General features: G+C 42.3%; 1 protein-coding gene across 1 annotated transcript; it reads left to right on the top strand.

The window, feature by feature from the left end:
- The first annotated feature begins 41 nt into the window (after window positions 1-41).
- Window positions 42-21,141, top strand: TMEM30A (transmembrane protein 30A). The gene is made up of 7 exons (XM_053286917.1): window positions 42-610; window positions 8,535-8,648; window positions 10,996-11,103; window positions 14,474-14,561; window positions 15,251-15,397; window positions 17,985-18,194; window positions 19,114-21,141. Exons 1-7 carry the CDS (start codon window positions 284-286, stop codon window positions 19,305-19,307), a joined length of 1,188 nt encoding a protein of 395 aa, XP_053142892.1. The 5' UTR covers window positions 42-283; the 3' UTR covers window positions 19,308-21,141.
- The last annotated feature ends 218 nt before the right edge of the window (window positions 21,142-21,359 follow it).

Below are 21,359 nucleotides of genomic sequence, written 5' to 3'. Positions count from 1 at the left end.
GAATCCATTGTCACAATATCACGCCATCACCGGCGCATGCGCAAGGAGCCGTGATGCGGATGGCGGGGGCGTGGGCGCTCCCGGAAGAAGTCGCAAGCGGGGAGGCGAGGCCCTTTTTGTTGTCGGAGCGTTGGCGCAAGCGCAGTTGTTGCGCAGAGCCTGTCCTGGGTTCTCGGTGCCGGTTGTGTCTCGTCTTGCCGTCGGTTCCTCGCTTCGTCACCGGGTTCCCGCTGCGCCTTCCCTCTTTCCCTCTCTCGTGAGCCCTCGGAACGGAGGCTCCATCATGGCGATGAACTACAACGCGAAGGAAGAGGCGGCGGCGGCGGCGGACGGGCACCCGTCGGGCGGCATTGGCTCGATGCCAGGCAGCAGCAGTATGGGGGCCGGGGCTGCCGGGGGCGGCGGCGGCGGGGTGCCCGGGGGTGTCATCGGGCTCGCCGCCAAGAGCCGCAAGCCCGACAACACGGCGTTCAAGCAGCAGCGTCTGCCGGCCTGGCAGCCCATCCTCACCGCCGGCACCGTCCTGCCCGCCTTCTTTGTCATCGGCTTCATCTTCATCCCCATCGGCATCAGCATCTTCCTCGCCTCGAACAACATCCGCGAGTTCGAGGTATCGGCGAAGGGCCGAGCGGGGCGGGAGAGAGACGAGAGTGGCCTTGGGGTTGTGCGCTGGTGGGCTACGCCGTCGTCCGACTAGGGCCCCCAGCGAGCCCTGCCCCACTTCTTGGGGCCACCTTGGGCAAGCCTCTGTGTGCGAATAAGTGTCCCAACTGCCAGGGTTGTTGTGAGGCTCTTGGCGCCTTGCACAATAGCCCATGGCGATGGGGATGAGGATGAGGCCAGGCGTGGAGAGGAAGATGGCAGGGCAGGTGTTGGGTGTTTGTCTGCAAACAAACCGAGGGCTGATTCACACCTTACTTTCTGTCTCTCTAGTCTGACTTGTACTGGATGTAGGTAAGGCCCCATGTGAGCATTCAATAATGCCCTGGCATATTTAAAACATTGGCTGTGTTTGCTGGCCCATTTCTTTGTGGGCCAGAATGGCAGTGGTCCTCACACCTGGGTTTCAACTGCTGGTGTGCTGCATTACCTGACAGTGGCATGTGTGTGGAGGACCTGGCATTATTGTGTCCGCGCAGCAATGTTTCATTTAGTTGAGAAGCAGAATGTGAGAGGTGTGGGGGATCTTGGCTGCAGCAGCTTGCTGAAGAACAAGAAAGCTCTAAAATGTACTAATAGGCCATGAAAATTGCTGCAGTTGTGCTTTGCCCATTTCTGGTTCGCATGTTGCGTTGCTCAATGGCAACATAACAATAAAAGGGAAATGGATATATTAGAGGTATGAGGACTGCGACAGAAGATATCTGTGGTGCATACAGTTTCAGGAAACATGGCAGAATTGCCAGAAATAATAATGTTCATGGTGCAGTGGGGAAGCAACCTGCCAAGAGAGCAGGAGGCTTTTGGTTTGAATCCCCGCTGCTGTGTTTCCCAGAATATGTGAAACTCCTATATTGGGCAGCAGCAATATAGGAAGGTGCTGACATCATCTCATACTCCATGGGAGATGGCAACGGTAAACCACTCCTGTACTATACCAAGAAAGCCACAAGGCTCTGTGGTTGCCAGGAGTTGACACCAACTCAACCGCACCTTTCCTTACTTTCTTTTCAGGCATCCAAACCCTCCCCACCTTGCTATACACACAGCATTCAAACGAGTCCAGAAGTCCCTTCCATACTCTTCATGCTTACAGTGTTCATCTGGTGAACAATTTAAGTGTGACTGCACCTGTTTCCATGATCAACTGACTGGGGCACCCCAGCTTACTAATCAAGGAAGGAGGATCATGCTTATGATGTTCACCTCTTCAGACCAATGCCGTGTGTATGAAGAGTACAGGTGGGAGGGTGAGTGATGGGGGTCATTCCAGATGCGCTTTGAACCATATAAGCGTGTACAGCTGGTTTTTTAAAAAGCACCTGCATGTGGCTACTGTTCCAAAGAGTTCTTGCTAATTTCAAAACATCTTTTAAAATAGTACATTGTAATAGTGGTTATAAGAAAGTTTTCAGAGTTTCATCTTAGCCTTCTGGAACTGAAGCTTTCTTATGCTCGTTGAAGCGAATCAGACTTTGAGGGATTCTCCCCCCCCCCAATTAATTTGTGAGCTATAATTGCAAAGAAATATATCCTGAGGAAACAAGCAACAGGGGCTTTTCCCTTTATGTATTTTTGAGAATTCAGCCTTGTATTAAATGCAGAATTGGGGCTCTTAGTATTGCTCATGAGGAGTTTTGAATGGCAGTATTAGTTGTAACTGAATGGGTTAGTAAGAACCCTTTTTGGAGCTAGTACCTGCATTTTTAAAAAAACATTTTATATCCCGCTCTTCCTCCAAGGAACCCAGAGCTGTGTACTGCGTATTTAGGTTTCTCCTCACAACACCCCTGTGAAGTAGGTTAGGCTGAGAGAGAAGTGACTGGCCCAGAGTCGCCCAGCAAGTATCATGGCTGAATGGGGATTTGAACTTGGGTCTCCCCGGATTAGATTTTCTCCCTCTCCCTCAGTGAGAAATTGGACTGTTCAGCAGGTACCATCCACCAAGTTGTGAGCAGTCTCTACTTTTGGAGCATATGTTTCTCAAATAAGCTCTATTTCTGTGGAGAATGCTGTATCCTGCATACAAGTTCATTTTGAGTAAGAGTTAGTACTACTAAGTATAGCTTGTGAGTGTGTGTGTGAGTGATTTTTCCTATTGCCACACTGTTTTAATATTTCTTTTGCCGTGTGCTCCTTATACCTCCAAAATGTCTGTTGTTGACATTTTTGATTTAACAAGGAAAAGCTTACAGTGTTGATGTTGGAGAAAGATGATGCAGGTCAAAGCAGCAGGATATACTGTAGATGTGGTGCAGATACCTTTCTGCAGAAAATGTTCTATAGAAAGTTTCCATAGTTAATTTTTCAATGGAAATTTTTCGACTTTAAGGATTTCATTGGCTGACATCCACATTAGCCTTGTGCACATGCAGCAGTGGAAGGAGCTACTTTCACCAGTCTTCCCTTCCCTCTCAAGCCCAGTGTGTGTTTTCACAGATATGTTGCTGAAGGTTGCCCAGTCCTCAGGGACATACTTGGGTGATGCACAGTGGGCTTCAGAAAGAAGGGAAGATTGGCATAGAGGGTTGGGGCTAGGGTGCATCATCCCGGCCCCCGGAAATCCCATAGTGCACTGTGTGAGCGAGCCCTGGTGCTGGCTGGGAGCCATGCAGTTATTCAGCCCCAACTGCAAGTAGCTGGAGCCGACAAATGAGCAGACAGACGGCAGTTAAGGGCACGAGTGTTGACTTCTGCTAACAGGTTGACTTATTTGGCAGGTTTGTCGCCAAGGCACTGCCAGGATCAGGGTCGATCCTGGTGGTTTTTACACGCAGCCTAACCTAGGCTAGGCATCCCTGGCCCGTGTTAGGCTGCACATGAGAACAGTCTCAGTGTGGGAAATTAATATGGTAGAGGGTTTTTTTCTTACTGTATAAACAAATAAAATAACATGCCAAATAAGATCACAGCTTATTTAGAGCACTAGGAAAACTTGCATAGTGATTTTTTAAAAAAGAAAATGTTGACTCAGATTTTATGCAAATAGGGGGAAAGTTTGTATGGGAAAATTATCTGGAAAATCCAGTTAATTCTTTCCCATAAAACCCGGAAACCACATCTTGTCCTACTGGCATCTTAGGTCTGAGCAGCGAAGGGAGTGGGGAAAGCCTTGAAATAACACATGGTATTTATGTGGGTCAAGGGATCTAACTAAATTCTGACATATGGCTCTTCTAGACCAGATGCAGGAGACTTGCAAGATCTTTCTGTGCTAGTCTTGCATCCAATCCTTTTGGAGATGAATATGGGTGCATTAATGTCACCTTAAGTGGCACAGCAGGGAAATGCTTGACTAACAAACAGAAGTTTGCCAGTTCGATTCCCCGCTGGCACTGTATTGGGCAGAAGTGATATAGGAAGATGCTGAAAGGCATCATCTCATACTGCGCAGGAAGAGGCAATGGTAAACCCCTCCTGTATTCTGCCAAAGAAAACCACAGGGCTCTGTGGGTGCCAGGAGTCTAAATCAACTTGACAGCACACTGCATTGGCTGCAGTAATTTTTTTGCCTTGAGGAAAGCTATTTCTGAAGAAAATATTTGGAAGTTCACTGTACGAGGGCAGAGCAACGAGCAATGCAGGAAGCTGATTGTTGTAACAATATATAGTTTTGAGAGTGCTTTGTTTGATGACTTAAAGAGATTATAAGGCAATTCTTATTCTCTTGCTCACTTCTGGCTGTGGGTACATTATTGAGGTAGGGAAACCCCTAAACAAGAACCTAATATGACTTGCCCACATTGAAATAATTGCAGCCCAGATATGTGAGCATGGAATTGACATATGGGCATGTTTTCCTGGCTACACCCAGTAATATTTTTTAGTCTTCTGATATCCTGATGGTCATTGGTTCATTTTTCTCACAGGTTAATTTCTAAACATGCTCAATGGTGTGGGCATTCAACATGCTAAGAAATTAACTTCTGGGGTGAAAAATCCACTCTGTCCTGTGACTCACTTCCTGTCTTGCAGTGGCTACTGTGTTTGTTTCAGATCATTCTCAGTGTCTCCTGCCCATAGTGAGCCATGAGCAGATGTGAAGCCTAGGGGAAGTGGTCTTGTTGCAAACAGGCAGCAAGGCTTCTGCCTTTAGAACTGTGAAGGTGACTTGAAATAAGCAAGACTCTTACAACCCAGTCTGACACATATTGCTATACAGATGTACAGAAGAGAGTGGAGGTACCTCTTCTGTGGTCCATGAAACTGTGGCATAAGATAGCAAAGATACTTTCAGGTCAATTAAAGGAAACAATTCTTCACCATAATTAACCACAAGCCCTGGGAGTAAAGGTTAGGGTTGTTCAGGAGCAGAGGCAGCTATGTGAAAAGTGCTTAGCTGTATGGGCAGTAGGCACTCTTACCCGTGGTGAGGTCTTTCACATGACCTCCAGCGGCTGCAGGAGAGGCAGGAGCTTGCTTGCCTTCCCTGGAAGATGAGCAGCAGCCACCCTCCACTCCGCCCCACGCCCACACAAACCGTGGCATGGTGACGGCGGGAGCTGGAAGTGGGAAGACTCCCCCCACATTCCAGGGTGCCCCTTGCTCCGGCTTCCTCCTTCGGCTTGCTGCTGGAAATGGCGATGGGCCAGTGGGAGGGCCGTTTAACCCAGCAGTGAGCACCTGCCGAGGTTAAGCAAACCTATTGTTTGCTTAACCTCTGCTAAATGCTGGGTTAAAAATTCTGGCTTGGTGCTGGGGCAACGCTGGGATTGATCCTGGCACTTTACATGCGCAGCCTAGCCCATGCTGGGCTGCCCTAGCCTGGCAAGGTGGCGTGTGTGAACAGTCTTGGTGGGTTGAATGCTTTAAAAGTGAGTTCGCTTGTATTTATGTTGAGCTTGCCAGCAATAGGAACATAGGAAGCTGCCTTATACTGAGTCAAACAGTTGGTCCATCTAGCTTAGTATTGTCTATTCCAGGGCTGCTCAACTTCGGCCATTTTGCAGGTAGATTTTGGCCTACAACTCCCATCATCCCTGATTATTGGTCACTATGGCAGGGGATTATCTCTACCGCCTAAAGATATAGATATCAGATGGTATAAAAATATGATAAATTATGGGAGCTGTAGTCCAAAAACAGCTGGGGGGGGCGTTAGTTGAGCAGGCTTAGTCTACACTGACTGGCAGCAGCTTTCCAACGTGTCAGGCAGGAGTCTTTCCCAGCCTACTTGGAGATGGCAGGACTAAACCTGAACCTGGAGATGCTCTACCACTGAGCTATGTCCCCTTCCTATAATTTGCAGTAGAGATTATGTGCAGAATCCTGTGTTTTGGGGCTAGTTCATGGAGCAGTACTGACCTTTAGGGACACTTTTGTGAGTCACAGTTGGCTTCAGGGGAAAAGGGAGATTGGTGAAACACCACCCCCCACCCCACCCCAGATCACATAATGACACAGCTTTCATCTGGGTGTCAACCTCTTTTGCACCAGTGCAATGCTGATCTGGATGTTAGCCAGTGTTTTTCCATAGCTTCAACATTTGTGGAATTTTCTTCATTTTTAGTTACACACACACACCGACTGTGTGTGTGTGTGTGTGTGTGTGTGTAATTGTTGTAAACATTTATTTAAAATAGAAACATTGTCATGGTTTAGAGAGACTGCTTCATGGCAGCTCACTAATAATAGTTTACATGGCTATGTATTGCTCTCCCAGAGTTTTATTCAATTTTTATTCTACAAATATACTCTTATTAAGGGCTAAAGCTTCCATATATATATATATATAAAAGCTACTATTAGACTTACGATAAGAGTATGGATTGGTGACAGAAGTAAAATAATATTGAACAAAACTTTGATGTTGGTCTCTGAAAGAGGCATTTGTTTGTAATTAAAAATGTTGCATGGCCTTAAAGATCGAAAGACAAGATTGAGATGTACATCATGTCCTCCTGATGCTCTGTGTACTGTTAATCACTTTCTAAAAATAAGCACTTTTGTTTCCAGGTTTAAGGACACAAAGCACATCTCTCAATCTGTCAATGCTGAAACGTTAGCTCAAGTACTGTTACTAAAAAGAGATGTTCTTGCTCCAGATATTTTGGAGGCAAGAATGTAGCAGACTGTCATATGACATGGATCCAGTTTTTTTCTTGCTTAACATTAGCATTCAAGCAAAGTCACAAGGGTTGAGTCTGTATTACTGAAAACATAGGGTAGCATCCACAGTGGTGCTTGTGGAAGGACACTCTCTGGTTGTAATCTTCCACAATGTTGTGCTGCCAGTAGTGGAAAAGGAAGCTCCTCAGGGACAAATAGGAGCTCAAAGACGCATACCTGGTGCAAAAAGGAGTGTGATGTGTCATGCAACAATCTCCTAGTGCACCATGTTGTTCTATACTAGCACATATTCCTCTAGTGCAAGCTCTCTGGAACCCCCGATAATTCTAACAGTTTGGGATTTTAACCCAAACTGTCCTAAAAATATTAGGGTCAAATTAAAATGTATCTAAATGGCATCTACCTCAAAATCCCGTTGCCCTCCAAAGTTGTGTTCCCCTGTCACTTTTGGTAATGCATGTTGGCCCAAGTGTGTATTTTCCAATAGTATCCTTTAACCTCCAAAGCCATACAGTGAAGCAAAAGTGGAATTTTCATTCTACAGAAATGATAAAGCCGTGAAGAATCTGTCATTATTTGACTCTGTGTGTGCGATTATAGTTGCTGCTTTAGAGTACTGTAACTTGCTTGAAAACACCAGCTTGGGATAAGCATTCTCATTGAGTGGACTAATATGTTTTCCATTAAGAACTGGATCTGGTATTTTTTGCCATGCTGTTCAGCTGTATCTCTGGTATCATGAAGGCTGAGAGTTTTGCTTCATAAAAATAAAAGCCACTGTTTTGAGGATTCAAACCAGAGGCAGTAGGCTGCACCAAGATTATGCTACCAAGTGCCCACAATGTTTCTTACAACAATTTGTAATGGTTTTAAGACCAATTAAAAATTAATTGGGGGTTACTGTCTAGTAATGTATATATTAGTAAATAAATTTGGAACGTCTCAACATACTTTGTTAAATATATGGCAGAAGTTTGATTTGTGGTCTGTAACTTAATACTACTTTTGTAAAGAAGTATTTGCAATAGGCAACATGCTAATCATTTTGTTAATTACAAATTTCCTAGACAGATGGTATAAGCAAACATCTTGCCAAATTGAGTGATTTTACCTAGTGTCTTTGTTTCTTTAAACAATCAGCCCTATTGCAATTGATTAACAAGTCTGGATTATTTTTAAGTTTTACTTATCTCTTTATCTTAATTTCAGATTGACAGAGTTCTTGTCAGTAAAACAAGGTCTTCAACACAAATCCGGTCAAATTACAATAGGGATTAACCAAATGTTTGAAGACTCATTTCTGCTAGTTAAAATAGCAAATAATCTAATCTCATTTTTCATGTAGGGTTGGAGGAAAGAAAAACGTTCAGCTTCTGTACCTTTCCCCAGGCATCCTAATCAGTGTGTGTTGTTTCTTGAGTCTTTGTCTTTGTATGTTGCATTGCTTGCCAAATATTGCTCTGAACCCCGCCACCTGATCAGCACCATATGAGCCTAGCTTTATTTCTAGGATAAATAAAGCTCATCCTAAGAGAAAAATGGCTTAGAAATTTGGAGATGGCTTCTTGAAGTGTCATCAGGTGCAATGTGGCCTAGATACCATGGCACCATACAATTTATACTCTACCTACCTATCAATCAACCATGATCTGTACTTGATTAATTATGTACTGATTACCAAGGTTACCATCTTGAGTTGGGTAGTGATTCAGCTGTATATGTGTGGTGATGTTTGATCCTATGTTGTACTCATCTCACTCTTTCTCTCCCCACCTCTTATTTTTATTGGTCCTTTTCTTCTGCAGATTGATTATACAGGAATAGAAAAAGATAGTCCCTGCCATAAATGTCTAAATGAGTCCTGGAACAGCATTTCTTGTCCTTGCACCATTAATTTCACACTGGATCAGCCTTTTGAGGTATGGGGTATGTGTGTTCATGTCAGTCAGCAAGAAGATGGTTGTATTTCTGTGTTCATGTATTGTTCCTAATTGGAGTTGCTTCATGTTGGCCTTTCTCCTCCTTCCTCAGCAAAGCACTGTTGCACTGTCTAACTGTTCTTTTCAATTAGCTTAATTTGGGGTTAAGCATTGATTTGCTTCCTACTCTAATTCTTTGATTTATTCCACATGATTTCATCATATGCACAATGTAGACTTTGAGGAAGTCCTTAGTCATTGAGTGAAATGACATAATATGAACTGGTGTCATTAAGTTCAAGTATGTATGGTCAAATGGAACTCTACATAAAAAGTACATTTTTTAAAAATTTAAAAAAAATAAAAATAAAAACTAATTGCCCAGATGCAATTGCTAAGAGGAAGACATAACCAAATATGCCAATTTGATATTATGTGGTCTGTTGCCATTCTGCATTACACTTTCCATGTAGTAGATTAGCTGGGCAACGAAGCTGGAATGTGCATGTCAGTTATTAATATTGTTTATTGAATGCAAGCAAGCAATTTTTAATGAATTAGAAAATATTCATTTTACAACTTCTGAAGAAGTTTAATTAAGTGTATTTGTGCTCTTATAAAATGGATCATCTTTATTTGTATACCTGGCAAAGAGTATAGGCAGACAGTGGGGTTTTTGGTAAATGAAAATAATGAATACCATAAAAAGATTGTGAGGCCACAGTTCTTAAGCCTGTGTTGTTGTTTTTTACAAGGTAAATAGAAGAGGAACATCTGAGCCTGCAGCTTTATTTGGCAGAGGCTTGTTGTTGCACTGGGCAGTCTGATCCTCTTAACTGCTGTTTGTGGCAGGAGGTAGATTGGAATTGTTGCAATGGCTCTTGCATTGAGTGCAGCAACTCAAAATTTATTTATTTAGAATAGCTCCAGTAGACCATGCAAGGTGTTGCTTGTGAGTAGAGAAGGGAAACCAGCAGAACTGGGGGACCCACATATCTGTATGCACTCATTGGCAACAGTACGAATTTGTAATTATCAGTCTCTCAGGTTTGTAAAGTTGATGTCCAGTGTGTGGATACATTGCCTGGGGGTGGGGGGATATCTGTCCCTAAAAACTGAAGGGAGCTGCTTTCCAGACATGCAGGAAAATCTTGCTTTACTTAAAATAAACAACCTCTGTACACCCCCCAACTGGTAAGGACAAAGGACTCTTCCTGTTTACTTCCCACATACTGCCAGCAAATGTTGGCAGCAGAGATCAGCATGCAGGTGAGCACTCTACAAGCTAGGTGGAAGTTAATGGAAGGGAAGCAAGCAGATTCAAGAACTGCAAAGAGTATTGCAGAGCTTGACAAATCCCAGGCGCCTAGAAATTGGACCATGGCACCTAAACTATACAGTATACAGAATTCTTGTTTAATGCAATATTTATTTGTCTAGGGAGTCCTGTTTCTGCTCAAAGTATTTTACTTATAAAGAGAATCCCATTTATCCTCCCCCTCCACAATGTCTGTTGCCAAGTTCAGTAACTCTGACAAGTGACTGGAGTAATGCACTCCTATGGTTTGAAAGACCACAGTAAATGGGAGAGGCACTTCCAAATGTGTGTCCTGCAGACAGATTCAGTGTCTCTGCACTATATTCCTTTTCATGTAGCTCACACTTGGCTATGAATTTCTATCAGGGTGCATGTCTGCATGCACATCCAATTTGCATTGATGGCAATCCACTGTGTGATGATAATCCACTGTGGGTTTAACCCCACAAGTGATATACAGGAGGAACAGGGCTTCTGAAAGCCTTGTCCCTGCTGTTCCAACTCCTTTATTGGATTGGGTGAGGAGAGCTGGTCATGGGGACAATTCATGCTTGCTACCATTTTGTTAAGCTGGGTCTGCCATGATTTGCATTTGAAAGGAGACTACATGTGACCACTGTAAAGTATTCCCCTTAGGAAATGGGGCTCCTCTGGGAGGAGCACCTGCTTGCTTCCATGCAGAAGGTTTCCAAGTTCCCTCCTGGTATCTCCAGATAGGGCTGAGAGAGACTCCTGCCTATAACCTTGCAGAAGCTGCTGCCAGTCTTTGTAGAATTGTAGATAATTCTGAGCTAAATAGACCAGTGGTCTGACTCAATATATGGCAGCTTCCTATATTCCTATGCTTGAACATGTGAAAGTCTGGACTGTGAAGTGTGTGCATGATCTCTCCTTTCTACTCCACCCACTCCCCAGCCCGGCAACATATGGTGTAATACATGGATAGAGCTGTTATTTCACTTGAAGCTGCCCAGTATATCAGTGACTGACTGTGGGTATTGCTGAAACATCTTGACTTCTGTATTGCAGAGCAATGTGTTCATGTATTACGGTCTGTCCAACTTTTATCAAAATCATCGTCGCTATGTGAAGTCTCGAGATGACAGCCAGCTAAATGGCAATTTAGCTGCTTTACGTGTAAGTAAATTATTTTGAATTCACCATGTATTTCTGGCTTTTGCTACATAACTCCAAAATAGCTTTTTAAATGTTAAGGTATATCGTGGGCAACATCCAGACTGTTAGTCCTCATTAAGTCCCATTGAAATGAATGTGACTTAAGTGAGTTATGACAAACTGGTCTCATTGATATCAGTGATGCTTAGTTATGACTATTGTCCAGTGCCTTTTACGTATTGTCATACTTAATGAGTTTCCCTATATTATGACTCTTGCTTTTCTCTTCTCCTGCTCAGTTGGTTTCAGCTTTCTCTTTGCTGTGTATCAGCTTAAGTTAATTTTTTAAACCACCTTTCTTGCCAGCCTTAACAAATACAAACAACCCGTTAGGTTGTTATGGGAAATAGTATCTGCCTGCTAGTTATTAATTGTTTTGAATAGGCTGTTTACTAATTCAAAAGTACTTTCTTAGGTATTTAGCAGTGCAAACTAGCCTTTTTTGTTGTTAAAATATGCCCTACCAGTGACTTATTAGTAAGCCTTTCCTTATGGATGCCTGCAAGTACTTCTCGCCACTGTGTACTAAGGTTGGCTGCTACTGTAACTGGTCATTTCCTTTGGCGTTTGATTGGGGAGGGGGGATTGGAACATTCCAAGCCTAACAAAATGTCCCAGGCGTTGATTGTGTGTGTCTGTGTGTTTTCCTCTTTTCCTCCCCTGCAAGCTGGTGAAAGATTTATAAAAGCAGTTAAAACTTTTAAAAAGATACTTTGACTGGTTTGGTTTTCTCAGAGTATAAATAGCTGCTATAGCAGAGCATGATTTTCATGGCAGAGGAAGAGACCTATTCAGTTCACTGATGCACAGCAGGGAGACATTGCTAGTCTAAGCCAAGGTTGTCTCTTCAATCTGCATAGATTACTGGTTGGTGGTAGTTCTGATCAGATGGTGACCAGATCTTACTCTTGAATCTTAGTAGTCGGTTGCTACAGCAATGGGAATTTGGGAGATAAAGTTGGGTATAAGACTACTGCTCTACTTGCCCCTCAAAGAGAAGGAGAGCAAGGATTTAAGTGTGATTAAGGAATTATCAAAAGAGCAGTAACAGGAACAGAAAGGTATGATGTAGTGGTTAGTGTTAGACTAGGACAGAGGAGACATGCATTCAACTCTTCACTTGGCTATAAAGCTCACTGGACAACATTGGGCCTGCTACTTTCACTCAGCCAAATTTACCTCATAGGATTTTTGTCAGAATATAGCGGGGGTGAGGGGCGGGGGGAAGAATTCTGTACTCATTCCTGAGCTCCTTTGAGGAAAGGAAGGATAAAAATGTGGCCAATATTAAAATAAATTGTGTAACTTAATTTTGCAATGCAGAATGAAACCAAACAATACATTTTCTGCCCTCTCCTCTGCTCAGTGGACAAAGCTGCACCTTATAAGTGATAGTTCTCATATCTGGCAGGGGAATAGTAACAGTATCTATTCAATAAGACATAGCATCCCCCCTCTGTTGTTACTGGTGTAGTTTTAAGAACAGCCCCTCTGGATCAGGCCCAGGGTCTATCTAGTCCAGCATCCTGTTTCCCACAATGGCCCACCAGATGGCCCTGGGAAGTCCATAAGCAGGACATAAAGGCATGACAGCTCTCCTGCTGTTGCTGTCCTGCAACTGGTATTCAGAGGCATCCTGCCTCTTATGTTGAGGTAGCCTATTGCCATCAAAACAAGTGGTCATTGGTAGACATGTCCTTGAATTTGTCTAAGCCCTTTTAAAAGCCACCCAGACTGGTGGCCATAACTGCATTCTGTTGTGAACAAATCCATAGAATAATTATGTGCTGAGTGAAAAAGTTCTTCCTTTTTGTTGGTCCTACATTTCCTGGTGATTTAGCGTATAAAGCCCTTTGGCTTCCCATTTTCCTTTTCCTTTTGCTATATAAACCACTTTAAATGTTTTTGTTGAAAAGCAGTATATAAATGTCCATAATAACAATTGAGTTTTTGTATGTTCTCAGAGTGGGAGACTCCCTTGTAGAAAGCATAGCTCTAATTTGACTGTAAGACTGATTTCTTTCTAGTTAGAAAATCTTGTTTCTTGCTTTATTTAGTAGAAGAAAATACTTTATCCTCTAGAGCAGGGCTGCACAACTTTGGCCCTCCAGATGTTTTTGGACTACGACTCCCAGCACCCACAGCCACAGTGACCAATAGTCAGGGATACTGGGAGTTGTAGTCCAACATCTGCAAGTAGGCTGAAGTTGTGCAACTCTGCTCCAGAACAGTCACATTGGTTACGGATTATCAAACAGCAAAATGTGGCTCAGCATATCCAGAATTTAATACGCTAGTAAACATATGCAGTGTTCCTTTTAACGAGGATTCCCAAATGTTGTTGACTACAACTCCCATAATCCCCAAGCAAAAGCCATTGCAGCTGGGGATTCTGGGAGTTGTAGTCAACAACGTCTGGGAATCTCTGTTAGAGGGAACACTGGACATTAGGGATGTGCACGAACTTGTTTGGAAGCCCTTTTACAGCCTCTTTTATGGGCCTCCGAACAGGTTTGAACACGGGGGGAGGTCGAAGTTCGAAGCTGGGGTGTGTGTGTGTCACTTTAAGGGTGGGGAAGAGTGCACTTACCCCTCACCCCACTTTCCACCCGCCAGCGCTCTGTGTCTGTAAAAGCCTTCAGGACGGCAGTGTACCTCCCTGCTGCTCCTTCCCTCTCTGGCTGGAAGTGGCCGGAAGTACTGGGCGTGCGTGTGCACGTTGTGTGCGCGTGCAGCGACGTGCACACACATGCCTGGTACTTCCGACCACTTCCGGCTGAAGAGGGGGAAGGGATGGCAGGGAGGTACACTCCGCCCCAAAGGCTTTTATGGACACCGAGCGCTGGTGGGGGGGGGCGGAGTAAGTGTACCCTCCCCCACCCTTAAAGTGACACACACACACCCTTGAGCCACCCTCGCCCAGTTCTGTGCATATCCCTACTGGACATATCTTACTGCTTGTGGGTAAATCCCTTGTTTGGAAATCTGCCTTACCAATCTCTACTCTGTTTCCCGCCTTTTCCCTGGTATGCATATGAGAGGAACCTAGTAGAGTGTGTGAGCTTTCTCTTTTGTAACTTTAGTCACAGAGCTGAGACTTCTGGAGTTAATTGCAGATATTTGTTGACTGATGATTATGGGGTTGCTGGCTATTTATAAATAACTTGCAAGAATTATTTCTTGTAATATGGATGAATTATTTCTTGTAATATGGATGATATGCAATATCAGTTACACCTTTATCAGGAAAATAGGCAATCTGATGTTTAGATTCTGACTAGCTTTGGTTGTGTGAAATCAAAATGTTCTTTTTCCTTTTTTTACCAATTAGGACCCCAGTAAGGAATGTGAACCGTATCGCACAGTTGGTAGGGCTGCCATTGCTCCTTGTGGTGCTATTGCTAACAGCATGTTCAACGGTATGAACATTTGTGAATATATTATGGTATAACATTCTCCTTCAAATTTCTGTAGGCTTAAAAAAAAAAAAAAGAAGAAGCCCATGAAATTCACAGATTTATTCTAAATACAGACTGCCCTGCTCCTTACCATCAATGGCATATGTTGAAGCACTTCTCTGAACAGAACTCCAGTTTCCCCCCCAACAGTGCCAACAGAGGGTATATCGGACATTCAGCCCTTCACACCTTGTTTCAGTCCTTTCCAACTGAAGCATAGTGCCCCTCAGTTCTTTGGCCCATTTGACTGTAACATTTCAAAACCTCACACTTTATAATTGCAATAAACGGAAGCAGGCACTGGCAGATGCCACATCACACCAGCTCTGCGTGATTAGGGAAGACTTCTAGATTGCCAGTCTGTTTACTACAGATTTTGTCCTTTTTGTGTTCTTATTGTTCTTGAAATCGGCACACCACTGGGTTTTTTGACACTATTTAATATTCTGTGCTTTGATGCCTTGAATGTCTTTGATCACAGTATTCCTTCTGAAAGAGCATTTCTCTCCCCCATCCCCACCCTGCCAGCAACTTAAAACTTTCAGAATAGGGTGAGCGTATATCAAAACACGTTGCTGATGTACTTGTTTGGCTACAAGTGAGGAAAGGAGACCTTGGAAGAGATTAACTTCTATTTTTTTTCCTCCTAGATACATTGGAATTGTTCCGTCTTGAGCATAATGGGACATATCAAAGTATTCATTTGAATAAAAAGGGTATTGCTTGGTGGACAGACAAAAACGTGAAGTTCAGGAATCCTGTTCAAGATGGGAAAAACTTGACAACAGTTTTCAACGGTAATATGAGTTACAGTAATAACCTAGGCCAGGGGTGGGCAACTTTGGCTCTCCAACAGGTGTTGAACTACGACTTCCATCATGCCCCACCACAATTTATTGTGAGCTAGGCCTTGGCTGTGTTTGACATTATTTAAAGCTTCCCTTTTTGATACTGCTCAAGGAAGCAGGAAGGTGTTATTGTGGCAGTTGAGGTATGAACTGAATGTGGTGCACTTTGGAAGGAAAGCATGCAGAAAGCCCAAGTACAAGTTGATGAAAAAAAAAAATGTGTGCAAAGAATAAATAGATATTCTTGCATTCGGGCTTCATTCAGTTTCTTCTCCTTCCAGAACTTTAAACTTTATTCAGACTATTCCCAACTTGGCTCTCACTTTCTCTTGAATTCCTATGGAGTATGCTGTTCATCAACACCACCACCCAATTACTGCATTGCAATTATAATTTATTTATTTTTTGCTCTGCAGCTTCAGTAAGATCCTTATTGAATTATTGGCTGAGGTTGTAAATGGACTAGGGCAGAAATTTTGCTGTGTACAATTAAAGGCAATAACAAAAGATTGACCTTAGCCTTTTGCTCCCTATGTCAGTGCTTCCAAATGCTGTTAGTAGATTAATTCAGCAAAATATTATTGGTCTTGCAGAACTGCTCTCATTCTGAGCGAGATGGGGGGGAAAGCTGATATATAGGAAATGGAAGAAAGGGCATATTAAACAATGAAGAGTACAAAAGGGTAACAGAAACCTGTAGGGAATATTTTCAGGAAGACTAATGCTCAGAATGAGCATAGACTTGCAAGGGATGCCAAAAATAAACAAAGTTTTGGGTTTTTTTTAATATGGTTGAATAAAGCAGAAGGGGGATGAAGTGGTAGGACTCTTGCTTGGGGAAGATACTGAAATAATAGTGGGCAATAGAAAGAAGGCAGAGCTGCTTAACTTCCAGCTTGCATCTGTCTTCATCCACAATGGAAATGTCGGCCAACCCGGCAACAGTTGCACTAACCAAGGAGGGAATCATGGCTCAAGATATGTAAAGGGATGGTAAGAGAACACTTAGCTACAGTAAATGAGTTTAAGGCTCTACAGCCAGATGAAGGAACAGGCAGAGCTGATCTTGGAGCCTTTATTTGTAAGCTTTGAGAGATTATTTTAAGGACAGATGCGGTCCTGGAAGACTGGAGATGATGTCCCTATCTGATCCAGGAAACAAAAGACCAGTAAGCTTGATGTTGATGCCTGGCAAGATTCTAGAACAGATTATTAAGCAGTTAATCTGTGATAACTTAGAAAAGAATGTGGTAATTACTAGGAATCAACATGGATTTGTCAAGGACAAGTCATGCCAGACTATTAACTCCTTTTTTGATAGCTCTGAGTTTAATAGATGATGGGAATGCCATGGATATACAGCAGGCCTGCTCAACTTGCCCCCCCCCAACTGCTTTTGAACTACAACTCACATGATCCCCAGCCACAGTGGCCTATAGCCAGGAATTATGGGAGTTGTAGGCCAACATCTACAGGAGGGCTGAAGTTGAGCAGCTCTGATATACAGTATGTATCTTTACTTCAGCAAAGTATATGCTAAAATGTCCCATGATATTATTGTTGACAAGACAGTAAGATGTGGACTAGCTATTGGGTGGATTGACTGCTGGTTGAACACTCCTACTCAATCAAGTGGTCATTAATGGCTGAACATCAGCCTGGAGGGAAGGTATCAAGTGGAGTGCCAGAGGGTTCTGTTTGGGGCCCTGTGCTGTTCAACATTTTTATACATGATGTGGATGAGAGTAAAAGTAATTCCTATCTAGTTTGCAGATGATATGAAGCTGGGGGGAAGGCTAACACTTTAGAAAACAGAATCAAGGTTCAAAATGATCCTGACCGGCTTGAACGTTGGGTTAAAACCAACACGATGAAGTTCAGCAGAGATAAATGTTAGTTCCTGCATTTGTGTAAGAAAAACCAAATGCAGAAGTAAAAGATGGAGGAGACAAGGCTTGGCAGCAGGACATGTGGAACAAATCTTGGTACCTTACTGGACCACAAATTGAACATTCAATAATCCAAAAACCTTAGGTTTGAGATGAGAGATAAGATGCTTTATATTTTCACAGTATTGTAATCTACTTGTAATCTTGCAAGTAGATTGCAAGTAGTCTTGAAGACTGATTTTAAACCTGGCATTAACATATTTTCTTTGGATCGGGGAGCCTACCTCAAAATTTGTGAGCCAGACCTGGACACTTGACAAAATTACCAGATGTATTTATGGACATTGTGGAGGGGGTTGGTGAAGTTATTCCCCATAGCATCTAATCAGATCTCCCTTTTTAAAACACCTGGAAATTCAGTAATCCAAAAACCTTCAGTTTGAGATGAGAGTTAAGATGCTTTACATTTTCACTCATTGTCTAAAAAGTTGAAATTGCAAGTTAAGGTGCCCATAGGAACATGGAGGGGGATTGTGACAAACCATCGGGTTTGACTAGAGTCAAGGAAGAGTTGTTCTTTTAAAAAGTAATATGGTTCGTAAGGAATAATCACTTTTATCAATGTTTGAATACCTTTTTGTTTTTAGGCACAACAAAACCAATTAACTGGCCCCGTCCAGTGTATATGCTGGATGAGGAAGATCCAGACAACAACGGGTTCATCAATGAAGACTTTATTGTGTGGATGCGTACTGCAGCGCTGCCCACATTTCGTAAGCTGTATCGCCTCATAGAGAGGCAGGATAGCTTACGTCCTACTCTACCAGCTGGAAATTATTCCTTGGTAATAAAGTACAGTATCCTTTACTGAATGGTCTAAGGAACTCTGTAATCAGGAACTTTTTTCATAAGCTTTGAATTCATGAAATCGGTAACTGGCAGCTGTATAGCAGGGTCTGGAAGTAAATAAAAATCTGTGTACTTTCTTTTAAATGTTTAAGGCAGAATCGGAGAGATTTTACAAAAAGCCATATAGCATGGTGCGCAGCATCTCCTTGGTACAGGGATTAGTTTTTAGGGCAGAGTTGATTTAAAGCTTGTAGAACATATGCTTGCATACTTCAGTCCATTCCAAGATTCTTTCTTGAGGATGCCAGACTTAAGTTAGGGCTTATCTTTTAGGACCGCAAGGCAGGTTCCTGCTCCCACCACACTCTACACAGATTTGTTTACTCATCTTGCAGATGTGAGCTCTAGGAAGCAGTTCCTTAGTAAGGCAAATGGGGTGAACCTACCAATGTGTGCTTCTCTTAGCTTTAGGATCAGGCTCTCCCATTTTTATTAAAGTTTGGAATACAGCTGCCAAGGACAGTGGAAATGGTAAACTTTGCTATTTTGCAGCCAAGTGGGAGGGATGTGGAATGCATGATGATGGCCCTCAGCTTGGTAGAAAAGGAAACTTGGAAGTTTAGGCTGGCAGGGGTGTGGAGGGCAAATGTCTTTGTATTTAAGCAGTATCGTATGGGGAAGTAGGAGTTGCAGGGGATGTGCTTGGCATTGGTGCTGATGAAGAGATTCTGGCAGGCAGGAGGTGGAAGAGCCTCAGGGGTCTGCAACTAGGAGGAGAGAACCGAGAAAATGCTTGTGCTAACTTTCTTCCAGTAACACCATTCTGCATGTCTTTCGGCCTCCTTTCTACAGAGATTGGCCCAGTGGGGTGGTTTGTGTTAACATTATCATGGTTGCTACTTGTTGCTTTTCCTATATCTGATTCAGATTATCCTGTGCATAGCTTTGATGGACGAAAACGGATGATCTTAAGCACCATTTCATGGATGGGAGGCAAAAATCCATTTCTGGGAATTGCCTACATGACTGTTGGCTCGATTTGCTTTTTTCTCGGAGTAGTGCTGCTTATCATTAATCACAAATATGGAAATCGGAACAATAGTGCAGATATTCCCAATTAATTCCATTCTTCCAAATCACATGTACTGCATGTGCATCAAGGCCAGTCCAGAGTGGACACAGCTTTTTGAAAGCTCTAACCCTGGTAAATGTTGCTTCTGACACAGAATGCATAAGTATATCTGAAGCCTTCCTTTCCCTTACAGTGGATTAACTTGAAGATAATGGATATAAAAATTAGCAGTAGAAACAGTGCTGACGAGAGGATTGTTGAGGTTTGCCTCTTGCTGGACAGGTGCCATGATGCGCATATAGTCTTTCCTCACCTAATGCATCTGCTTCTTGTTTGTGTGCTTTGTAATAAGTCAATACTGTGTATAGGCTGTGTGGCGAGAGTGTGTTTAGGACACTGTAGCCTGTTAATATTTTAAGGAGGTAAGGTGCATTGGTGCTGTTGGAAGGAGAAGAGGACTTTCTAGTGTTCTGTCACATGATGCATTGTGCGCATGGGCTTTACTTTTCCTGCTGAAATGTTTATTATATTATACCTGTACAGTTCATTCTATATTGAGCCCAGCTACATGTTCACATTATTTCCCCATAATTTTTCCTGGCATGTGACCTAGTGTGACAAAAAGCTTACTTGTTAACCAATGACTTCAAAAGTTACTTTCCACATGGAATCAATAGCTGCATATAAAACTCTTGCTTTACAGTCTACATGACTTGTGTGGTCTGAACCTCCAGCTGGAGAAGCATGTCTCCAGCTGAAATGGAGAGGTTCCATTCTTAAACCAGGTATAATGTGTGTGCTAGCCCCAAAACTTTATTTTCTCAGGTTAAAAGCAAGGCTTTTAGGAACGAATCATAAACCTTTTTGTATTCCTAATTTGAGAGAATAATTAATCTTACTCTGGAGGGTGTTTCAGCTCTTTAACTCAAGTACTTGAGGTCATCAAAAGTAACCTAAAAGTTGCCGTGGTAGGATAAGTGGGGATTTTTGCATCTTGCACATTTTCAATTAAAACTGTCCAAATTGTAAGAACCCATTTAAATGATTATATATATATATATATATATATATATATATATATATATATATATATATATATAAATTGCTATGTATATGGAGGTTATTTTATGTGAAATTGGCTTGTTGATCTGAATATTTGCTATTGAATAAATACTGTCATTTGTGTATGAAATCATAGTATTACCAGAAATGTGTATATAATGCAGCTCAATCTATAGTGGCAGTCACACTGGAAAAGAGATTCAGGAAGCTGCTATATAAACTCTAATTTATGGCAGAGATCGTTTGCAGCATAATTTACTTATAATTTTTTGGAATCAGAAAACTAGTTATAAGGAGCTCTAAAGTTGTGAGATGTCTCATGGTTGATACAGAAAATGTACTTTCTAAAGAAAAGTACATCAGTCAAATATCTTCCTGTGTCAACCAAAAATCATTGCAGTTGGGAAAACATCTACATACATAAATAAGGAATATTTAAAAAGGGTCAAAATGACACACATTAAGTTGGAATGACTTGTGCAAATGGAAGTTCTTTTGTGGAAAAGAAGAGGAAAAAGTTACTTCCACCAGTTTCCCCTGCTTACCTCCGAATATGCTCCTGGACCCTTAGAAAATGAACCTTTCCTTTGCTCTTGTGTGACAGGACTTCTTCCATTTGTGCAAGCTATTCTTGGATCCAAACCACAGCTCTCTAAAACAAGGAACAGCAATTTCCCTATCAACTTAGTTGTATGATTCTCAGCAACTTTAGCGAACATCTGTCCCGTATCGGTTATGCACACGTTTGTCTATGAGAAGAAAACACTTCTTTTCCCCTGGCCTTCTGTAAAGTGTGATAATTAAACTCTTAAGGTCTTGAATACATTTCTTTCTTGGCTCTTCTTATAAATGGGACAATGAAATAGGTAGCGCACTGGATCCTCTTTCATTTCAGAAAAGTAACTCATTAATATACAATGAATGTTTAAAAAAACCATCTTTCCTTTTTCTTCAAAGTACATATACATACAATGTAAAATTTACCATCATGAGCAAATTGAAGGTCAATACTACTAGTTAAGTGTTTTTTAATTTGCAG

The sequence above is a fragment of the Hemicordylus capensis genome, chromosome 1, assembly GCF_027244095.1.
Source record: "Hemicordylus capensis ecotype Gifberg chromosome 1, rHemCap1.1.pri, whole genome shotgun sequence".
Classification (NCBI taxonomy): Eukaryota; Metazoa; Chordata; class Lepidosauria; order Squamata; family Cordylidae; genus Hemicordylus; species Hemicordylus capensis.
The sequence above is the reverse complement of the archived record's forward strand: the minus strand, read 5'-3'. Positions and strand labels throughout refer to the sequence as shown.